At 37.2% G+C, this 22,245-nt stretch overlaps 4 protein-coding genes and 2 non-coding genes across 6 annotated transcripts; 2 read left to right on the top strand and 4 right to left on the bottom strand.

The window, feature by feature from the left end:
- Positions 1 to 156: 156 nt before the first annotated feature.
- On the top strand, positions 157 to 2,076 carry W04C9.9 (Zinc finger protein; the record flags this gene model as incomplete). The annotated part of the gene is made up of 3 exons (NM_001306256.2): positions 157 to 167; positions 1,009 to 1,489; positions 1,938 to 2,076. 3 exons carry the CDS (start codon positions 157 to 159, stop codon positions 1,995 to 1,997), a joined length of 552 nt encoding a protein of 183 aa, NP_001293185.1. The 3' UTR covers positions 1,998 to 2,076.
- Positions 2,009 to 6,455, bottom strand: cutl-13 (ZP domain-containing protein). Its single transcript, NM_058335.6, has 7 exons — positions 6,305 to 6,455; positions 5,714 to 5,823; positions 5,294 to 5,572; positions 4,928 to 5,158; positions 3,856 to 4,103; positions 2,908 to 3,286; positions 2,009 to 2,199 (listed from the first exon to the last, which is right to left on the bottom strand). The coding sequence occupies exons 1-7, from the start codon at positions 6,332 to 6,334 to the stop codon at positions 2,139 to 2,141; spliced, it is 1,338 nt and encodes a 445-aa protein (NP_490736.2). The 5' UTR covers positions 6,335 to 6,455; the 3' UTR covers positions 2,009 to 2,138.
- A 3,691-nt stretch (positions 6,456 to 10,146) lies between these two features.
- W04C9.8 lies at positions 10,147 to 12,902 on the bottom strand. Its single transcript, NR_131342.1, has 4 exons — positions 12,748 to 12,902; positions 11,534 to 11,808; positions 10,251 to 10,319; positions 10,147 to 10,204 (listed from the first exon to the last, which is right to left on the bottom strand). It is a non-coding gene; the product is annotated as an Unclassified non-coding RNA W04C9.8 (non-coding RNA).
- A 3,997-nt stretch (positions 12,903 to 16,899) lies between these two features.
- On the top strand, positions 16,900 to 21,431 carry W04C9.5 (GTP-binding protein). The gene is made up of 7 exons (NM_058334.5): positions 16,900 to 17,009; positions 17,913 to 18,041; positions 18,342 to 18,389; positions 18,823 to 18,983; positions 19,513 to 19,778; positions 20,616 to 20,802; positions 21,166 to 21,431. The coding sequence occupies exons 1-7, from the start codon at positions 16,906 to 16,908 to the stop codon at positions 21,378 to 21,380; spliced, it is 1,110 nt and encodes a 369-aa protein (NP_490735.3). The 5' UTR covers positions 16,900 to 16,905; the 3' UTR covers positions 21,381 to 21,431.
- On the bottom strand, positions 20,713 to 20,733 carry 21ur-8411. Its single transcript, NR_049906.1, has one exon.
- Positions 21,386 to 22,042, bottom strand: W04C9.4 (uncharacterized protein). The gene is made up of 3 exons (NM_058333.7): positions 21,864 to 22,042; positions 21,719 to 21,807; positions 21,386 to 21,666 (listed from the first exon to the last, which is right to left on the bottom strand). The coding sequence occupies exons 1-3, from the start codon at positions 22,035 to 22,037 to the stop codon at positions 21,477 to 21,479; spliced, it is 453 nt and encodes a 150-aa protein (NP_490734.1). The 5' UTR covers positions 22,038 to 22,042; the 3' UTR covers positions 21,386 to 21,476.
- Between the last annotated feature and the right edge of the window lie 203 nt (positions 22,043 to 22,245).

The following is a 22,245-nucleotide window of genomic DNA, read 5'->3' as shown; positions in this document are numbered from 1 at the left end:
TCCTCCCTATGAAATTTATGAAAAAAAATTTGCGGACATTTTTCTATTATTATTATTACGTAAATGCCCCAATTTCTACCACAAATTCTTATAGTTTTGCAGTTTTTTGTAAAAAATTCGGAATTTTGTATTGGTGGGAGCAAGTGTCAGAGCTCCATGTGCTATTCGTGAGTTTTTTTAAAATCTTGTCTAGAAAATACTGTAATTAACATAGAAATAGGGCATTTGAAACATGGCCTAGGAAAAACTATTGGTGGCCGAGTTTTTTTCCGTAGCTGTGAAAAGTGAAAAACGAAAAACCTCGGCCACCATTCAACTTTTTGGAGCATTTTTACAATTTGGAAAATTTAAATTTTGGTGGAATTTTCTAGGCCACGCAGTAGAATTCTAGGCCACTTGACGAATTCTGGATTAAAAATTGATTATAATTTTGATTTTGCAAAAATTGAGAAAAAAAAACCAGAAAAATAATTTTTAATTTTAAAATTTACTATCAATTGAGTTGTTTTTTTTAATTTTCGAAATGAGCAAATTTTCAAAAGCCTTGATTTTTCCTAGGCCACACTTGAGAATTCTCGGCCATCATAAAAATTTCAATCTTTTAGGCAGTGGTTGATATGATTTTTTTCACGGCTTTTAAAATAGGTTTTTATCCGTATAAATCCTTTATTTTGTAATCAAAACCACCAAAAAATATTTTTTTGAATTTTCTAGGCCACGCAGGAGAATTCTCGGCCACGTGGCACATTCCCAGCCATTCAATTCTGTAGAAATAATTAAAATTAAACTTTAACTCAAGATTAAAAAAAAGAAATTAGGCCATTTACGGAGCGTAGCGTGTCGCGTCGCGGCTCGGTTTTCAGTTGAAAACTAAATGTATTTGTCCGTGGGGAGTACACCACTTTTCCACGCGTCGTCCGGCAGGCGATTATCATCGGAGCGCGAAAAGTGCAATGAGGAAGGCCAGAAGCCCGTGTTATGAAAAAAAATTCAAAAAAAAAATTCCAGTCTCCCACCATCTCCACCATCTTACGTGATGGCTCCAATGATACGAATGGCTCCGGCACCCCCACCACCTCCAATGCCTCCGATGGTATTCCAAATGTCCCCGTCCCCTCAAATGTCCCCACAAATGTCCCCACAGATGTCCCAACAAAGGAATTACCCCCAACTCCAAATGATGGCTTCTCAGACTCCATCTATGGCTCCTCTGCCGCCTCCGATGCCTCCGATCGTTGGATCCTCCTCAGCGATCAGTTCAATACAGAACCTCCTGGAGAAGCAGCAAAATCAATATGAAACTGCACCAGAGACACCACGTTGGGACCGCCAGGAGCCCGAATATCAGCATATTGATGAGCAAGTTGTTGCTCCGGACGTTGTGGTGGCGGATACAGTAGATGAGAAGAGTACGAGCAGTGAAAAAGTGGAAAAAGTTCATGAGAATGAACGATTGGCGAGGATGGATCTGAAATATGAGGAACCTGAGGTAATCCTAAAGAAAAGAAAAAATGATGACGTCATTAATGGCCTAGATTTTTTTTTGGAAGAAAAATAATTTCTCCAGTGGCCTAGAAACCCGCTAGAGCAGGGTATGGAAGAGAAATGACGTCGCAGGCGATCTAGAAACCCAGCAGTGGAAAAATATCGACATCAGTGGCCTAGAAAACAGTTAGAATAATAAATGGAAAAGGAGTGACGTCACCAGTGGTCTAGAAAATTCCAAAACCCGTTTTTAAAGCATTTTGCATAATTGAGGCTTTAGCGCGTGATCATACTTTAAATTTTTTCGTTCCAGGTAAATAAAAGTCGATGACTGAGTTTTCCATTTTCTCGGCCACCAAGTTAAAAAAAATCGATAATTCTGCATCACACGAAAACATCGATTTTTCGAGAAAAATGCAATTGCGCTCCAATGATAACTAATCAATTTTCAGCCGGAACCATTCGACAACGGCACCGTTACATTCCACGCGTGGTTCCTTCGGAAAATGTGACTTTTAATGTTATTTTTAATTATTATTTATTGATTATTTATTGAACAAATTGTAAATAAATTGAATAAAAATAGGGAAAAAAAAAGAAAATGCAAGAATTATGGCACGTGGATGGGAAACGAATACTTTTAAACAAGAGTTTCAGTGTTTGCTTAGATAATATCCTTCTGGGACTGGAATCGGCATTTCACAGTCTTGAGTTCTGAAAAAATTAATAAAATTACAGTATTTTCGCGTCGAGACCCAAGAAAGAGACCTCACGGAAAATGACCTCTCGGTGGAATGAGACTTGTGGGATTTTGGGGAACTTTAAAATATTTTCAGACTTTAAAGACTTTCTGTGCGTACAATCGCGCTCTGAAGAAAAAGTTACGAGTTTTTTAAATTTTACAGTGAAAAGAGGAGGCCTCAAGAAAAAGAGGAACGCAAATTTTGGGAGTATGAGATTTGTGAGGTTTTGGCGCTCATTTGATTTGTTGAATTTACAAAAAAAAAACTGGGAGAACGAGATTCATGGAATTTTTCCGCGAATCACAATCTACAGGAGATATCTAAATTTAGTGTTTCCAGCGATTTTTTAAAATAATTTTGACAACGTGGCCGAGAAACTAGAAAACTTCGGCCACGCCACAAATATCTTGCAATTTGGGGAAATGGATTTCTGGCTTCCCTCATATTTTGAAATGAAAGAGCTTGCCGAACTAGGCCATTTTGACTCGGCCATAGCTGGGGTAGGTTTACGGCGCGTTGCGTGTTGCGGCGCGGCTCGATTTTAGTTGTAAAACCAAATGTATTTGTCCGTGTACACGACTTTCCCATGCGTTTTCCGACAAGCGATTGTCAATGGAGCGCAAAAAAATCAATGAGGAAGGTCAGAACCCTGTGGGAGGAAAATCAATAAAAAACCAACTTTTTAAGCATATGACTTCCGAAGAAACAGACCATCCCAATCGAAACGACAAAAACGAAAAGTACAGCAAGCGCCGAAATATAGAAAGTTTCAACCGAGACACATGGCTCAGACACCCTCCGAGCAGTTTCTCTCGGTGCTCCAGGCATCTCTACTTCCATTGGCTCGACGGTTGGCTCAACATAGAGATCTTCCGATGTGATATTGAATAATCGATGAGCAAATCGTTTTTCTCGCGCCTCAACATGGTTCGACTCGATTTGATATTGTTCCTCTTCGGTGATGAGCCGAGGCATTGGCTCGCCTTCTGAGGTGATGTTTGCCACGTCATCAGTGGGAGGAGAGGGCTCTTTCATCCACGGCTCCAGTGGGATTCCGTCTGAAAATTTGAATTTGCTTGTAAATTTCTGGCTGGAAGCAGTTGAAGTTTGCTCAGTGACGACAAAAAAAGACTGTGAAAACGCGCTCTGCCGCCAAATTCTTCACTGTAATTGAAGACCGCGGCCGGGGTTTTTCACGGCCATCTAATTCAAATTTTAGAATGGAGAAAGGAGAGGACAGGGATGTTTTTTTCAAAAAGTTTATAGCTCTGTTTTTGTGAGTTAAAAAAACAGTATTTTTGGTCGAAACAAGCCACGCCCATAAATTGGGCGGGACTTTACAAGACACGCCCAATTCTGACAAAAACGTTTCACGAAAAAAATTGGAAATGCATTGACAAAACGTGAAAGCAAAAAAAATCGGTGGCCGAATTTTTTTTTGTATTCAAATTTCAATTTTTTACATCTAAAACATCTAATTTTTTACATCTAAAACATCGGGGCCTGCAGGCGGACACGCCCACTTCTGACGTAAAGTTTTGTGCGGCATACAGTTGCGCAAAAATGTCAAAAAGTTCGGTGGCTGAACTTTTATTTTTGCAGGTTTTCTCGGCCGTAAATAACTCACCAAACGTATTTCCAATTGTATTATCAAATGGCATTGGTACTTGTCCCGTGATGGGGACCTGTGTCAATGGGGTACACGCGGGGGGACTCATACCCCGACACTCATCACTTCCCTTATCACACAACTTAATTTGACACGAGAAAGAAATCGATGGTTGGTCAGGAAATGAGATGGCTTCGATTGCCATGTAGGCTGACGTCAGTGATGGGAGATATACCACTTGTGGGAAGTCACGGGACACTGAGCATCTGGAAAAAGAATTTGCAGAAATTTAGAGGTGAGTAGTAATCGCGCTCTATTGAAAATTACGCAAAATTCTTTCGATGCACCATAAAAAAAATTTGAAACTGGTCGAAAAGTGTCTAAAAATTATTTGAAATTTTGAATTACCCTTCGATGCACCATAACGAGCAGAGACTTGAAAAATTGGAGACCTCACGAAAATAGACTCGGTGGAATGAGATTCGCTACGTTTTAGCGGAAACGGCTTAATTTCAGACTTTCAAATTTTGCATTCTGATGATAACAAGCACCACGGGAATTGACGGAACAAAGTTCGTGATGTTTTCCTTGTGATTCTCTATCTACCGTAATTTAATCTCCAAAATCAGTGGGGTCTCTGACGTTTGATGTGTGTGTGTGTGTGTGTGCAATCGCGCTCTGTTGCAAATTTAACTCATTTTTCAAAAATTTGCGAAATAAACGAAATTGCATTGTTTTTAAATCAAACAACGAAGAAAGGGGCTTTGCGAAAATCGCTCTTTTTTGAAATGTGCTCTATTGAGAATTTCAAAAAACTTTTGATGCGCCATAACTTACGACCAAATGCACAGATTTTTGAAATTTATCTGACAAGGCTGCTGTGTTCACACTTTTGATTTTTTTCACTTTCTTCATTATTTTTTTCAGCTTCCTCGAGTACTACAGCTCTATCAGTACGTAAACACGTTTCGATGCACCATAATTTATTTTAGGGAATTGAGCAAGCGCGCTCTATTGAGAAAAATGCTTAGAAAACGTGCTCTAGTGATATATTTTTCTTTTCTAGCGGCCGACACTTCCCTACTCTTACCCATTCTCATCAAGCAATGGAAAAGATTCAACACCACGTGAATCGAGTATGGTGCATCCACGTAGCAGTATTCCATAGTTCCCCGATGTATCACAGTCCCATCGATGAACAATTGTCATTCCGACACGTGTATTCGACACTTTTGGGCCCTCAAATGTCCCTTCACGAAGGGAATATGTGCATTGGGGCACGATTGTCACACCCTGTTCGAACGATTCCTCCGGCATTGAGCTGCAAAACAAATACATTTATTGATTTTCTGAGAATTTTCTTCCAGTTTCCTGGGAATTGTTTGATTTTTTGGGTATTTATTGATTTTTGGAAAATGTATCGATTTTCGGGGAATTTATCGATTTGCATCCCTACCTGACATCCAGATCAGCTTTGACAACAGATTCACTGTGCGCATAAAAGCATCGAATATTGAATGATCGTTCCTCTTTCGTCGCGAGATTCGGATGAAAGTTCGCAACAAAAGTGATGTGCTGATTGACGCCACGTGGCGAATGTCCACTGATTTGTCGGGACCGCCGCATCCCGCAATCGCCGAGCCGTACCGTAAATGAGCCGCCAGCCTGATTCGGTGCGAGGAATTGCCGACGACAGCCGGGTGTTCGGTAGAAGCCACGAATATATACGTTTCCTCTGAAAATTTTGAAATTCACCGGGGGCAAGTGCGCTCTATTGATAATTTATAATTTATTGATAAGCGCTCTACTTGCGGTGTACTCACGCGTGGAAAACTAATTTTGCGGGAAAAATTCGTGTCGAGACCCCAAGACTAACATAAACGGATTCCGTGTGTTGAAGGAGAATGTAATACTTTCCGGATTGCATTGTAACTTTGGTTCACCGATTATTTCATTGTCCAATCCGAACGAAAATGTCGAATTTACCTGAAAATTATTGGATTTTCAAAATGCTCACTGTGATTTCCACTGAAAATTGACTATTTTAAGATTTAAAAAAATTTTCAGGATTTTTAGGAATTTGTGGGAGTTTCTCCTTTTTTTGCCCCTGAGCTTATGTTTGAGCCGAAGTCTACACCTAGGCCTAAGCCTACGCCTACGCCTAAGCCTACGCCTAAGCCTAAGCCTTAGCCTAAGCCTAAGCCTAGGCCTAAACCTAAGCCTACGCTTTAGCCTAAACCTAAAGCCTACGCCTATGCCTAAGCCTACGCCTAAGCCTAAGCCTTAGCCTAAGCCTAAGCCTAGGCCTAAACCTAAGCCTACGCTTTAGCCTAAACCTAAAACCCCCGTTTTCTGAAATAATTTTTTTCACGAAAAAACGATAACATTAAAAAAAACAAAGTTTTGGGCCTTTAAAAAATAGAAAAATAGTTTTAAAAATTCCGGACACGTGGCAAAAAAAACCTACCATAAGCAATAAAACAACAAGAACCTTCATCATTTCTTTCCACAAAAAAACCAGTGGAAGAGCTTTTTCTAGGCCACCACCTTGGAAATTCAGTTAGTTTAGGGAGTACCCTGGTACCCGGGTAAACGGAGCAAGTAAATAAAGTACAGTAGAGGGTATATTCGGATATGTTTTGGATGAGGGGCCTAGGGTGGGCGGGTCTTGAGTGTTCTCTATTGTGCATATACAAGGGGTGGTAGGGGGTCTTTGTACCCCTAAACATACAAAAGGGGTCCACTACCTCCCGTGCGCGGGAATTCGGCTCAATAGAGACCTCATTGAAATTTGAATGAAAACTTTGGAATTTAATTTCGATGAGATTCGGGTTTTCGAAATTTTAATTTCGCAAATTTTGAATTGCGAAATCCAAATTTCAAATTAAATTTGTATTAATCCCGTTCAAATTTTGGGCTGTAGTTGCAAAAATCACACACGGGGTTCTGGCCTTCCTCATTGAATTTTTCGCGCTCCATTAACAATTGCCTAGCGGACAACGCGTGGGGAAGTCGTGTGCTCCACACGGACAAATACATTCAGTTTTACAACTAAAAACGAGCCGCGACGCGACACGCAACGCGCCGTAAATCTGCCCCAGATATGGCCGAGCCAAAATGGCCTAGTTCGGTAAACTCTCCCTTTTCAATTTATGAGGGAAGCCAGAAATCCATGTTCACCTGCTTCTGGCTTCGCTCATATTTTCAAATGCAAGAGTTTGCCGAGTTAGGCCATCATAACTCAGCCACGGCCGGGGTAGACTTACGGCGCGTTGCGTGTTGCGTCGCGGCTTCTATCGCCTGCCGGATAACGCCTGGAAAAGCTTGTGTACTCCATACGGACAAATACATTTAGTTTTCTACAGAAACCGAGCCGCTACGTGAATCGACCCCGGCCGTGGCCGAGTCCAAATGGCCTAACTCGGCAATCTCTTACATTCCAAAATATGTGGGAAGCCAGAAACGCGTGCTTTCAAAAAAAAAAACTTTAAAAATGATTGAAAGATCACTTTTAAAAAAAGTGAGCGGATTTTTGAAAATAAAACAGTTTTCTTTGTTGCAATATCGATTTCCACGCCATTTCCGGTATTCCGGAATTCGGATAAAAATCGCGGCGAGACCCGAAAAATCCCACCGCGCAAGGGATTACCAGGTCCATTAGAGTTGAGCGGGGGAACTCCAAAGACCGTGTAGGAGGGGGGTGTCTAAGTGTGTTTGCACAGTTTGTTTAGGGTGCATTAATTACAAAGAATGTTATGAAGGGGAATTGAGACCTTCATAACAGGAAGTTGTGTGGTGTCATTGAAAGAAGGAGGAAGAGGAGGATCAAATTGATGGTACATTAAATATGTCGATTTACGCGGGCGGCGGTTTTCGGGTCCTGGTACGCTTGAAGCTTTATCAGCTACAGTAACCTGCATGTCTTCTTATTTCACTTTTTTGTTGGAAAATCGAAAAATTTTTTGAAAAGTTATGTTTTTTTTTCGAAAAATATTTAAAATTTTGCCCACTTTTTTATTTTGGAAGAAAATTGAGTCTTTTTTTTTTCATTGGTAAATTTTCAAAAAATTTTTTTTCGATTTTTCGATTTTCCGGGACTAGGTTTCCTAGGTTTCCGGGACCCATCAAAAACTATTAAAAAGTGGCAAAATTGGGCAATTTAATTTAATTTTTTTTTGTTTCAAAAAAAAAATTGCCCAAAAAAGGACAGTCATTAATTGGCTGAAAAAATTTGAAAAAAAAACAATAAAAAGTTGTCTGAATTAGTTGAAAACAAGTAAGTTATACATGCAGAATTCAGAAAATCTAGGTTTAACCCATCAAAAACCATTAAAAAGCGGCAAAATTGGGCAATATTTGTAAAAATTCAAACTTCCCAGCCCTAACAAAATGGCCTTTTTCATAATATTTGGAATAAATTTGGAATATTTGGAATATTTGGAATTTGGAATATTTGGAATATTTGGAATATTTGGAATATTTGGATAATATTTTTTAATATATAATATTTGGTTTGTACAATTTCCAAAAAATTATTTTTTTGCCCAAAAAAAAAAAAAATTATTTTTTTCCCCAAGGGGGGCAGATAGCTCAGTCGGTAGTGGTGGCCGCTAGCAGTCTGGAGGTCACGAGATAAAAGTCCGGCCTCACCCCCTAGGTTCACCCTGCCTCTATTGGGAAGTGGAGCAATCCACGACTGGATTATCGGCCACAGTCCTCGGCTAGGACGTGGCTTAAATTACAGCCCAGAGGGATCACCACCAGGCAGTGTACCTGAATCCCAGATCCGCAGTGCATAGCACTTGAAGAACGGATCGTCCTTTAATCCTTTTTAATTTTTTAAATAAAAAGTTGTCTAAATTTGTCGAAAACGGTAATTCATATATGCAGAATTCAGAAAATCTAGGTATACCCCACCAAAAACCATTAAAAGTGGCAAAAATGGGCAATTTATGGCAGAAAAATCACAATTTTGAAACTCTTCTAAAATAGTCATTTTTGAAGTTAGAGGACTCAAAATTGATATCGGAACCCTAAAAAATTGCCTTTTTTCAATTTCTAATGGTTTTGTACGTTTGCAGAAAAATTTATTTTTTTTGCCCAAAAAAAGAACAGTCATTAGATGGCTGAAAAAAAAATTGGGCAAAAATCAAAAGTTGTCTAATTTTGTTGAAAACGGGTAATTCATATATGCTGAATTTAAAAAATCTAGGTATAACCCACCAAAATAAAAAGTGGCGAAATTGGGCAATTTTTGTAAAAATTCACAATTTTGACACTCCTCTAAAATTGTTTATTTTGTAGCTAGAGGACATAAAATTGATCTCCAATCCCTAAAAAATTGTCCTTTTGCAAAATATAGTGGTTTCAAACGCTTTTAGAAAATTTATTTTTATTGTCCAAAAAAAAAGGACAGTAATTAGATGGCTGAAAAAAAATTGAGCAAAAATAAAAAGTTGTCTAATTTTGTCAAAAACAGGTACCGTATTTCCTCTAATAGTCTTGCATCCCTATTAGCCTTGCACCCCTACGGGCAAATCGAAAATTAGTCTTGCAGCCTCTATTAGTATTGCAGTCTCTAAAAGTCTTGCACCCGACTTTTTTCCAGTCCAGCAATATCTTGCATAGATGCTGCAACGTTAATAAATTGGCCCATTTCTGGGCAAATTGAACTCGAGTTTTTGATTAAAAGCGTTCAAATAATTGATTAAATATTGGAAAAGGATGTATTTTTTGTTGTTTAAACGATATCAAGTTGAGTTTACAATCAAAAATTGGTCACGTTTCGGAGTTTTATAGCATTCGAAAATTAGTCTTGCAGCCTCTAATAGTCTTGCAGTCTCTATTAGTCTTGCACCCCTACAGACCAATTGAAAATTAGTCTTGCATGCAAAACTAATATAGGAAATACGGTAATTCATATATGCGGAATTATCCAGAAGATCTAGGTTTAACCCATCAAAAACCATTAAAAAGTGGCAAAATTGGGTAATTTTTGTAAAAATTCACAATTTTGAAACTCCTCTAAAATGGTTCATTTTGTAGCTAGAGGACTTAAAATTGATTTCCGAGGCCTAAAAAATTATCCTTCTCTATTTTTCCATGTTTTTGTACAATTTTGAAATAAAAATTTCTGCACTGCACTGACTGGAGACGCGGCCTGCACGAGGCAGGCGCAGGTCGCCACAAGGCGGGCGAGGCAGACGTTTTGGGAAGCCCTATGTTTTCCCTTTTCTTAATGCATTCGTCTAGCTGATCAACGTTGATGAAAATTGTAATTTTTATGATTTTAAAAATTAATATATAAAAAGCGTGAATTTGATTGTATAACTGTAGTTCCTGCATTGCTTCGTCGAACTGCTAACATCTGTAAAATTAAAAAAATATTGTTTTTAATATTTTTGAAGACATACCTATTTTTCATATTGTTGTGCATGTTTTCATATGTAACGACAAAGCCGCCGATTTTGAAACTAGCCATTCTAAAAAATTGTTTGATTATTTAAAAGTACTGGGAATATAATTGAATGACTCTATCATAATAAAACTTTTCAAAAATTTTTGGTTTTTTTTATTTCGAGTCAAAAAGCGACGAAAACTGATTTTTCAATGCCTGGTATGTTGGAATTTGAATATTTCAAGCATAATAAAACTTAAACCAATGAAAAAATGTTTTGATCGAGTTCGACAACTTCCAAAAATAGGCTGAAATAAAAAAAACCTTCCAATTTTTTTTTGGAAAATTTTTATAGGGGAGTTTGTTTTGTTTTTTTTTGCAAAAAAAAAAAAATAAGGACCGAATTATTTTTGAATTATTTTTGAAAAAACTGACTGGTTTTTCTTTATTTTTCTTTTTTTTTTGTTTTATTACTTTAAACTGAAGTTGTTAATTTTTGAGACATTTGTGAAGAAATATGTTTAAAATTAGAGAACAAAGAAAACCAATCATTATTGCTGAAAAACGGAAAAATGCCAAAAATGAAGTCACAGACTACTAGTAGTTCAAACATAATTTGGCCCTTTCTTTACTTTTATGAAAATTTTCAAAAAATCAACAAAAAAATTAATACATTTTTTACAGTTATATTCGGTATCAGGGGTGCGCGGCAATTTCGGCAATTGCCGGTTTTCAAAATTTCCGGCAATCGGCAATTTCGGCAATTGCCGAAATCGCCGAAATTCCGATTGCAGGGCATTTTCGGCAATTTTCAAACCTAAATGTATATCGAAAATTGAAAAATGTCACATTGTTTTTTAATATTCTGTCAGTAATTTTCTAAAAGAAAACGGTCAATCTTCAAAGGATTAAACCATTTTGAGCTTAAAAAGAGAAAATTGTTTAGTAAAATGCATGTTCAAGCTCTTAAAACTACAAAAAAAAATCAAATTTATATTTCCAATTCGGATTTCCGGCAATCGGCAATTTCGGCAATTGCCGGTTTTGTGAATTTTCGGCAATTTTGGCAATTGCCTAAGTTGCCGCAATTGCCGAAATTGCCGAAAATTCTATTGCCACACGGCAATTGCCGCGCACCCCTGTTCGGAATATTGGGGCTGTATTCTATCGTTTCGAGCAAAAAAAAATCCACAGACGGTACTCCACCTCTAAATTCTAAAAATGATTCCCGAGGATCTTTCAGTTCAAGCCAGTCGGAGAAGGTCGAGGCTCGAGCGACTTCTTCAAAGGCACACTCACCACCAATAACTTAAAACAGGTAGACGTCGTCAAATGCATAGTTTTGACCAGTCGCTCATAGTTTCGAGTTTCGGTAGAATGATTTTTTTCTACTGGACTCAGATCCCAAACTTGTCACCACACTTCTTTATATTCTACCACTCGTGTAGTATCCAGTACAGACAACAATCTCTCACGGGGTCGTACATTGTGATTAGTGCTAAGAGTAGTCTGATAGAGTGGTATAGATACATCCCAGACTGGCTTTTTAAAGTTATGAAGTTCAGTTGATCTATCTGAAAAAAATAAAACATTTTAAAAAACATTTTAAACTTTTTAATTGAAATTCGTATATACAATTCGTTTCTTTTCAACAACATTTAAAAACCGAAAAGTCAACAATTCAAAAAATAATCGATTTTTATTTTCATTTTTTTGCCGCCTTGAAAAGTCCAATAACGTTTTTTAAAGCAACAATAACATTTTTAATATTTAAAATTTAATTTTCATATTATTTATTTCAAAAAATTATTTTAATCGGATGACTAGGACATTTTTATCGAGTTGTTTTCTGAATTTTGTTCTACTTAAAAAAATAGTTTTAAAAAAAATTTTAAATCGTTTATCACGGTAACAAGAAATGTTGAGAATGCGTATTGCACAACATATTTGACGGGCAAAATATCTCAGAGCGAAAACTACAGTAACTCTTTGAATGACTACTGTAGCGTTTGTGTCCATTTACGGGCTCGATTTTCGATATTAATTTCTATTTGAAAAGTGACAAATATATTAAAATAAAACAAAAACACAATAAAACAAAACAACAAATAATCGAAGAAAAATTGAATATAGCTTTCACTTTACAAATATAAATTAATTTCGAAAATCGAGCCCGTAAATCGATACAAACGCTACAGAATTCATTCAAAGAGTTACTGTAGTTTTCGCTCTGAGATATTTTGCCCGTCAAATATGTTGTGTAATACGCATTCTCAACATTTCTTGTTACCGTAATAAACGATTTAAAAAATTTTTTGAATATAATTTTGCGAAACCTGTTAAATTTGCATTAACGATGTTGTAATTATCATAACCGTCACTGAACTTTCCCATACAGTTTTGAGAAAAGTTTTAATTTTTCATTTTTAGTTGCGGTTTAGCGGATTAATAGGAAAACTGTTGAAATTTGTAAAATGACTATGATATTTAAAACAAATTTGTTAAAGTATTACCTCAAATTAACCAAAGCAGCAAAAATCAATAGTGGTCCACAACACAAGTAGACATCAGATTATTCAGAACAATCAAATTATAGTCACCATACACAAGGGAACAAAAAAGGCAGAATGATGTTGAAAGTGACAGAACATCATGGGATATTCTGTGTCTCTTGTATTTCTATGCTATTTTTGGAAGCCTTCGTTAGGTTCTGTCGGTGTCTTTTTCGGGATAGTGGTCGCACTTGCCCTGTGTCGCTGGCATCTCGTGTGACCTTTTAAGAAGATAAATGAATAATTAATTTTATTGGTGGGAGACCCATTGTGGTGAATCCGTAAATTTTTTCGCGGGAAATGCAAATTGGCTGACTATGAAAAAAAATTGTTGGAGGGAAATTCAACTTTTCTGACTTCGGAATTTGCTAGGTAGGCAAAACAATTGTTAAGTGATATATAAAATCTTTGACTGGAAGAATCAGTTTTTGTAATCTGCTAGACTTGGTCCCAAGCAAAACTTTTTCGTTGTTTTTAAAAAGTCCACTATTTTTGTTGAAAATCCCGTTTTTTTCGAGTGCAGAAAATCCTACCCAAAAGTTATGGAATATTCTATCGTTTAAAACAAAATTGGTACTTGTGTAAGTATTATGATATCACAATTTAAAAATTAATTTTTTAGCTATTGAAAAAAAATTGAATACCTTTGTGCTTGTAGGCTTACATTAGAAAAATACCATTTTTGAGCCCTAATTTATTTTTTAAGTTTAGGGTTATATTTCACAAGTATCACAAAATACTAGACATTTTTCTTATTCTAAAGGATCATCTGCGGCCCACCCCCCATAATACGAAACGGAGCCGCCCGTAATACTTGTTTTTCCATTCTTTCATCTGTTTCTAGGCGACCGATACCACCAAGGACTTCTCGTTTTATCAGTTTTTTTTTCAAGATAACTTAACAATAAAAGTTGGAGAATCAATAATTTGCATCGGAGCGTGTTTGCATGTATGTTTCTACATGTTTATCAATTATTGTTTTTTTTTGAGTAATGTACCGAATTTTGCAATAATAACAGATGATTTGTTCAAAAAACGAAAAACTCTTGAAATCGTGTCGTCGACGTAGAGTACACGAACTATTTAGCAATAGAGCATGTTTGCATCGATTTTCTTGTATTTCTGTCAATAATCTCACATAGATTTTCACAAAAATCGATAAATGTTTCCAGATTTTTTTAAATAAAATTATAATATTATGGAGAATAAAAGCGACGGTTTGTTCTGAAATTATGGAGATGGAAGAGAAATTTACAATAAGGCACCGTGTTGTCCACGTGGAGTCCAAACGAGGTTTAGCGGTAGAGCGTAATTGCAACAATTGAATGACAAATCCCGGTTCCAACCCGTCTGGAAATACATTTCCAGCTGCACGAGAAGCCGCCCAGCAGCTGAAAAAATGTTTTCACCCTGAAAACCTGAAAATTTTGTTGGGGCGGGGATGTGCCATGCGGGCGTATAAAAAACAACGGAAACTTTTAGTTTTCCACGTCTTGTGTCCGTGGAAGAGTTTTCCCATAACTCGGCCGTCTACTTTTTTGGGTGCAAAATTTGCAATTTCTCTTAAAATATAAAGAAGCACTACAACTATATGAATTAATTAGTGCAAAAAGTTTATTTAAGCATAAATAATCCCCTCTTTCCACATCGTCTCATTTTCCCAGTTTTTCAAGAATTGTGATGACGTCATCGATAAGGTCACAGCACCTTTTCGTAGTTTTCTAGACTCTTGAACCTTTAAAAGAAAAACGCAAAATTTAATTGAACATTTTGAAAATCTCCAGTTGTAATTTTCCATACTTCTCATCGGAGCGCATTTGCTGCACGGGAGTGTAAAAATTTAAAATCTTCAAAAACAATTCTGATTAAGAAAAGAGAGAAAATATATCTAGCTTAATCATTTTCAATTAGAAAAAAAATAAAAAAGCAAAAGTTCAAGTGTCTAGACACACCTTCCCACGGAGAACCTCGTAATTGGGTGAAAAAAAGCAAATTTAGACGTCAAAAACCAGATTTTTTGTGTGAAAATTTGGTTTTCAGATCAAACATTGAATTTAAAAATATATAAAAAAATTTTTTAAGATTTAAAAAAAAATTGAAATTTTTGAAATTTTTTCACCAGAAAAATTCCGAAATTTTTCTTCAAAACTCGAACTATATTTGTTGTTTTTCAATGTGATGACGTCACACTAATTTAATAATGTTTTTGGAAGAGACACGGGCGGTCCCCTCCTCACAAGACACTCACCAACAAAAAAAAAACGGAAATTTGTTCCATTTTCTAGCTCTTATTTGGAGCCTTGTGAAGGTTTTTTGTTTTGTAAAGTGTCCCCGTAAATCTACACCGAATATGTTTTGTTTGACATGCAAACGCGCTCTATTGACAAACGTCACGAGTTTGACATATTTATTGTTTTTAAATCGATTTTTGTACTGGAAAAATTAAGTTTTTAAAACAATCTAGAATTTTACAAAATGCTTGAACACACAAGCGGAATCTCCCATTTTTCGTTGGTGGCCTAGTTTTTCGTATTGTGGTTTAGGTTTTTACTAGAGATCCGTTTGCTGGCCTATGTTTCAATTTGGTGGCCTAGAAAACTCAAATTCTTCGTTCGTTTTCATAAAAATTCCCGTTCACCTCGTATTTTCTATTTTTTTCGCATAGAAAAAAAAACGACGGGGAGCAGAATCCAATAGGGAATACACGCTAATTATAATACTGAATAGACTGGCAATGAAAGAAGAGGGGACGAAGAATATGATACCAGCATCCCCCCAACGACAAAAATAAGCAGAAAAATGAGAAGAATAGGCGGCGGGGAGCATAGAACTCATTTCATATGTCAGCTTCAGTTATATTTTTCGTATTTTTGCAATGTGTTCCGGTTTTCTTTCAGAAATTAGAAAATTCAAACGATGCTCCGATATCCCTCTGCCACGTGGCTGAAAAAGTAAATTTTATTAAAGTCCACTCGGCCACGATTTTAAAAATTTTTGTTGAAAAACATTTTTTCCCTGAAACTTTTAGAAGGCATCTATTTTGGCATAGTGGTCTAGGTTTTTACTTGATGGCCTAGCTTTCTACTTGGTGGCCTAAGTTTAGATGTCGCAGCCTGACTTTCTATTTGGTGGCCTAGGTTTACACAGTTTTCACCGGACGGCCTTGAAAACGATTTTCAAATATTTTGGTAAAAACAAGTTTCTTTGGTCAAAACGAAATTCCAAAAAATATTATTTATCATGTGGAGGCCTAGCTTTCCAGTTGGTGACCTAATTTCCTACGTGGTGGCCTAGAGGCCTATGTGCTGGTCTAGGCTCCACTTGGTGATCTAGCCTTCCACATGGTGACCTAGGTTTACAGGTGGTGGCCTAGAATAAATTTATAAAATTTTCAAAAATTTTTTGTCAAAGTTTTTTTCCACGCGATGACCAAGGTTTCCACTTGGTGACCTAGTTTTCCAGTATTTGCATCTGTAGCCTTTGCAACTGCGGAGTGTCCCGTGGCCGCAAACAAATCGGTGGCCGAGTTTTCTATTTTTTAGGCCGCGCAACAAAGTTCCTCCTTTTGAAGGAAAAAAAGTGTCTAAAAATAGTTTTTCTTTCTAAATTCCGAAAATTTTCGTGGGGTATTCGATTTCGGGTCGGATTTCTTTTGTTCTTAAGAGTTCTCAATTTTTTGTGTTGTCTTTTTTGTTGCTTTTATTATTTCTGGCGGAAGTGGACTTAGTTTCAGGACAAAAATATATAAATTTTATTTTTATGATGGCCTAGAATTTTCACGGTAGCCTAGAAATTTCATAGGTGACTTAGAAGTTTTGCGGTGGCCTAGAAATTACAATATTTTATTTTTCTTCCAATCTTATTCTCTAATATGGAAAATACACACTTTACGTAAGCTTGAACAGTTTTCGAATTTTCTAGGCCACCAATATATGAAATTTTAGTTTTTTCTTGTTGGAAAACGCGTCGAGTGCCAGTTGATTCGGATTTTTACGTCAAATCCAGCAAAAATAAGCGGATTTCCCGCGTATTTGTGTCCCCGCTTAGCCACTTCCCCACTTTTATTTACATTATTTTTTCTTTAAATTTTAGTTTTATCATGGATTTTTTTACAGAAAAATGTCGAATCGTCGTGTTTCCCTTCCAGTTGCGCTGGCGATACCCCAACAATTTTCATCACGGCTATCACCTCCGTCACCAGCGTCTCCCGCTGCAACGAGAAGGTATGCAACAACGCTCCATTGCTAATTTGATGTAATTGCGCTCTCTAGATGAAATTATCAATAGAGCGCATTTGCACAGCACCACGAGTTTTTTCGTGAACAAATTTGCAGAGAGAACCCTGAGGAAATTGAATTTCCGGAAAAAAATTAGATTGCCTTTGCAGAAGCTTCCTCCCGCTGGAACATTTTAGTTTTCCAAAAAATATTTTTTCAAACGACGCTCCGTTTGTATACGCTCCGCCCCTTTCTTGGTAATGAGCTGGTTTTATTAGCGGAGTAACGTATTTTTTATTATTCGATTTGGCCCAATTTTTTCTAAAAACTCGGATTTTTATTAATGTCTTTAAAATTTCAAGCAATATTTTTCTTGCAAAAACTCCGTTTGTTCTAGGCTCCGCCCCATTCTTGGCAGGGGGAGGGGGTTCCAAGCGGAGTGTCGTAGATTTTATAAAATTTCATTCAATAATTGAGATACTTTCTAAATAATTTTTTTGTTGATTTTTTAATCACTTATGGAAATAAAAACTGTAATATTAGTGCCAGGCTCCGCCCCGTTTTCGGGCGGAGCCAAAAGACGTTTTTGGGCGGAGCCAAAAGTGTCGTAGTTGTTATAGATTTTCACGTAATTTTCATTAAAATTTGAGACTAAAAATGAATTTTTCAAATTTTAGGATATTTTTCAAACGACACTCCGAATTGTCCTTTTTGGAAAGTGGGCGGAGTCTACAAGCGGAGTGTCGTTGTTTTTTTGAAAATTTTGAGTTAAAAAAAAATTATAAGAAGGTAGTTCTATTAATTTTGCGCATTGTAGAATTTTTTTAAAAGAAATTGGTAAACAACAAGCGGAATGGGCGGATCCTCACGAGCAGAGTGTCGTTGTTTTATTGATTGATTTTTTTTCAGAAGTCTTCCTACATCGCCGATCAGTCGCCGAAGTCTACCGTCGACCCCGCGTACCGTGTCCCCAAGACGGTTGAACAATTTACTGCCAGATGTTGATGAGCATTTTGCCAGTACGAGCACCACGTCCAGGTCGGTGGAAGAAGTTGGGAGTTCTAGGCCACGGGCGGAAGTTTGGGGCGTCCGGAACCCCTTATCCTCAAAAGTAACAGAGTTTGAATCGATGGTAGAGTTTTCTGAAATTCTAGGCCATAGGGGGAATTGTGGGGGGAACTGGAAGCTCGTACCTCAAAAATTTAAATTTTGACTCAATTCTTTACGACATGGCCTAGAATATTAAAAACTATTCCAATAAAAAACAATTTTTTTCACCGGAAATGCTTATTTTCCCCAAAATTCTAAAACTTCCCAGCCAAAAGTATCATTTTTCAGCTCGGAAAACTCGCCTCGTCGTGTGAAAAAGCGGTACCCACCGCCAAGGTGAATAAGTTTTTTTTTTGTTTTTTAACAAGTGTGCATATGAGCTCTATTGATAAATTGGCCATGTACTCCTCCTGGACAATTTTTTATTTATTTTAGAAAATACGATAAAATAGCGGAAATTTTAGGTTATTAAAAAAAATAAATTTGTGAAATTTTTAATAAAATTAGTTCGCAAATGCGCTCCTTTGATATATTGGGAGTGTACTTCACGTGGACAATTTCAGAAATCTATTTAAAAACTCAGTGAGCAAGTTTTGAGAGAAAAAGTTAAGTAATTTCAGAAAAATTAACATTATAAAAAAGTTCTTCAAATAAAATTTTTTTTTTGAAATTTTGAAAAAAAAATTTAGTTCAAAAAAAGTTTTAACTTTTTTTCTCGATTACCTGTACATTTCTGAATTTTTTCACCATTTTCCCCTTAATATTCCAGATACCAATACTCTCTACAAATGCACCAAAACAACATCGAAGACGTCGAAAAACGACCGGAGGGAAGTCTTCGAAGTTTTGGAATTAAGAATGGATTTGTGACGGACAATGGGTATAAGCAAACGTGCTCCACTGGACAACCAGTTGTTGCACATAATTACAGTGAGTACAGTAATACAATCATCGGAAAAATAAAAAAACTTTGAAAATGGAAGGTAGCGGGGACCCACTTTCTATGACGTCACACTATAAAAATGGGGGGGGGGGGTGGTGAGCGACACCCCCGAAATTTCTTTTCTAATCTTTCTTCTAATTTCCTAGTAATTTTACATCTAATTTCACACTTTTCGTTGAAAAATTCAAATTTGAAGCTATGAGGTCACGGGCTCCCCCTGATGACGTCACATCTCAGGAATTGGGGGAGGGTTATCGACTCCTTAGAGAGTTTTTTTGAATTTTTCTTGGAATGTTCCAGATGTTTCACATTTAAATTCGAGTTTCCCATTTAAAAAATCTAAAAATGAAATAGAGGGTCACCGCCACCACTCCCTGGTGACCGTGGCCTAGAATTCTTGAAGCGCTGTAACTTGCTCATTTTCCAACCAATCAGGCTGAAAATTTTGGAGTAGCTTTGTTATTGATTTTCCTTTGAAATTTTTAACCAAATTTTTGAAAATTTAAAAATTTTCAGAAGATCGCCGAGCCACGTGTCCAGAAGTCTGGCTATTCCAAGAAACGTCGAATGTTCCAATGCAACATGTGGTTCTACGTGTCTATGGATCAAGGAATAGCGGGAAGAAAACATTGCTGTCAGCAATTAACCAATTTGCCACGCGGCTCGTCACCCAATACAATAATGAGTCAAATGAGGGAGATGACACTTCATCGAAAACGATGAATTTCCTGTTGAATAACGAGCAAATCGAGTTGGAAATGTTGCTGGAAGCCACGTTGGAGGTAAGTGCGCTCTACTGGACAGGATTTGGGGAGGATAACTCGAAGACCCACTTGTGATCTGCTTGTGCACGTGCTGTCAAACAGTCCCATTTTGGTGTGATCTACAAAAAATGCGGGAATTTGTTGCAGAAAAAAATGTGACGTCAGCACACTCTTAACCATACGAAATCTGCTGAGAAGTCTGCGTCTAAATTCCCGCATTTTTGGTAGATCACACCGAAACGGGACACTTTGACACCACGTGCTTGTGCGCCTTTAAACCGTAGCTTAGGCTGATATCTTGAACAAAAAATTTGCGACTTCTCTAAATTTTTAAACCCACAGTCTCTTCAGCGTCGAATTGGGCTGGGGCGCACTTGCTGTCACCTTGGCGCAGGAGTGAATCTTTTTACCGTTGAGAAATACAATTCTTCGTTTCTTAGCGTTGAAACGATTTTTTTCGCAGATTTCGAACTTAACTTTTGTTCATTAGCACAAAACGAAAAGAAAGACCATAAAAATAGAAAATTTAGCAGGGCGCCCTATCGCCACCCCTACTACTGCGCTTTCGATGCCGAGGAGACTGTGAAACCTAAAATTTTTTCAATTTTTGGATATGTATTTTTTTTCGCGTGTTTACCATTAAAAAATCAGTTCAAATGCCCATATCTTTGGTGCAAATCTCACAAAATGAAATTTGCTCGTGAAATCTGATGTACTAGCGCATTTGCGAACCGATTTTATTAAAAATTACACAAATTTGATTTTTTTACTAACTCCAAATTTCCACTATTCCCGCAAAAAAACATGGATCGTGGCGAGACCCACCTGCGCCTTTAAACTCTTGTTTTTTTCCAGAATTCTCCATTCGCGTCATCACTGACAATGTACGCAATAGTGTACAACGTTGACAATCGAGAATCATTCGTGTGTGCCACAGACCTGCTCAGTCGGCTTTTGAATCGAAAAATTGCTCGCGGAGCCAATATTATACTGATTGGCAATAAAATCGATTTGAAACGGAATACGGTGGTGTCGAAAATGGGTGGGTTTTTCAAGGTTTAGCAATGGAGCGCGCTTGCATTTTGAAAAAATCGAAATTTATCGGAAACTGCGCGTAATGTTTGGTTTTATTAATTTTGTTTAACAATTATATAATTTCAAATGGAGGAAAATTTTGTGAAATTTGAGCATTATCGATTTTTCATAAGTTTATCAATGGAGCGCGTTTGCAAAGTAAAGTATTTTGAATTTTTGTTCGTCAAATGTGATGCATTGCGTATAAAATCGTCAAAGGAAAATTCTTCGATGCACCATGTTTTTCAACCAAAAAAAACGATGCAACGCGTGCCGCGTCGCGGCTCCACGTGGAACTTCAAATTATCGATTTTTAAATTGATTTTTCCAGAAGGAGCCTGCCTGGCCAAAGTACACAAGTGCAATTTCGTCGAAGTTTCCGCGCAGTACTCGATGAACATTTCTGAGCTCTGGACAATAATTCTAAAGCAGCTACAGGCTCCGAAAGCGGAGCTCGAGGAGCCCAATGGATGGATGCATCGAATCGTGACACGTGGCAAACAGTTGGCTCACTCAGCTGAGCAAATTGTGCAAAAGTTTTTGTGATAAATAAATTTTCGATTATTTTATGTGGAAAATGAAAAACAGTAACAAAATCAACAAAAAAAAACAATTTTAAAAATGCCGCGGAAAAATCCAAAATCACTGCTCCATCACCTCGGCTTCACCCTCCTCGTCATCTTCACCGTCTCCGGCCAGTTCCGCCTGAATTTTTCGATATTTGTCGCGTGCGTCGTGTGTCATCTTCTTGTACATCTTCTTTGCCTTCTTTTTTGTGATGTATTGAGCAGTGGTGCCACGTTTTCCAGTCGGAGCGTCCAGGATCTTTTTGCTGAAATTGAAAAAAACAATTTTTTTGTTTGGAGAGATCGAGAAAATCCTACTTCTCTCGAACTGGAAGCTCTGTCTTGCGGATAATCTTCTTCTCGTTCACTTTTGGCACGTTTTGCAGCTCACCGGAGGCCAATTTTTTCTGAAAAAAAAAATCAAAATCAAGAATTTCGCCGAGTTTTTCCTTTTTTTTCTCACCAGCGACGATACGGCGAGTCCTCTGACTCTCACCACCTCCTCCTTCATCTCAACATCCACTTCACCGTCTTTTTTGGCATTTTTAGCGTCTGCCTTCATGCGTTGCGCTTTTTTTACTGTCACCGCCACCTTGTTCTTGACACGATTTTTCTTCTGATTGCTGAATTTGCCCATCTTCGCTGAAAATTCAAGAATTTTGAGAATTAAAAATCGATGAAAATTTAATTTTTGAGAGCAAAATTCGAAAGGGGTAATTTAATGACCGAAAATTGGAATTTTATTGGAAAAATGTGTAAATTAAATTAATTTCGACATTATTTAAGAGATAATTGACTATTTAGTTGAGAAAAACTGAAAAAATAGGCCGAAAAACTGATGATAA

Source organism: Caenorhabditis elegans, chromosome I (assembly GCF_000002985.6).
Source record: "Caenorhabditis elegans chromosome I".
Classification (NCBI taxonomy): Eukaryota; Metazoa; Nematoda; class Chromadorea; order Rhabditida; family Rhabditidae; genus Caenorhabditis; species Caenorhabditis elegans.
Note: the sequence above shows the minus strand (reverse complement) of the source record. Positions and strands in the feature narration are given on the sequence as shown.

Bases quoted from the DNA above. Each gene is read 5' to 3' on its own strand.
- cutl-13 (NM_058335.6), bottom strand. From the start codon at position 6,334: ATGAAGGTTCTTGTTGTTTTATTGCTTATG. The intron at 5,573-5,713 runs GTTAGTCTTGGG...CAAAATTTTCAG, and splicing joins AACACACGGAATCCGTTTAT to AGGAAACGTATATATTCGTG. The intron at 2,200-2,907 runs GTTGGTTTTTTA...TAATTTTTTCAG, and splicing joins GGAAGTCATATGCTTAAAAA to AACTCAAGACTGTGAAATGC.
- W04C9.4 (NM_058333.7), bottom strand. From the start codon at position 22,037: ATGGGCAAATTCAGCAATCAGAAGAAAAATCGTGTCAAGAACAAGGTG. The intron at 21,808-21,863 runs GTGAGAAAAAAA...TTTTTTTTTCAG, and splicing joins GACTCGCCGTATCGTCGCTG to AAAAAATTGGCCTCCGGTGA. The intron at 21,667-21,718 runs GTAGGATTTTCT...TTTCAATTTCAG, and splicing joins GAGCTTCCAGTTCGAGAGAA to CAAAAAGATCCTGGACGCTC.
- W04C9.5 (NM_058334.5), top strand. From the start codon at position 16,906: ATGTCGAATCGTCGTGTTTCCCTTCCAGTTGCGCTGGCGATACCCCAA. The intron at 18,390-18,822 runs GTGAATAAGTTT...TTAATATTCCAG, and splicing joins AAGCGGTACCCACCGCCAAG to ATACCAATACTCTCTACAAA. The intron at 19,779-20,615 runs GTAAGTGCGCTC...GTTTTTTTCCAG, and splicing joins TGCTGGAAGCCACGTTGGAG to AATTCTCCATTCGCGTCATC.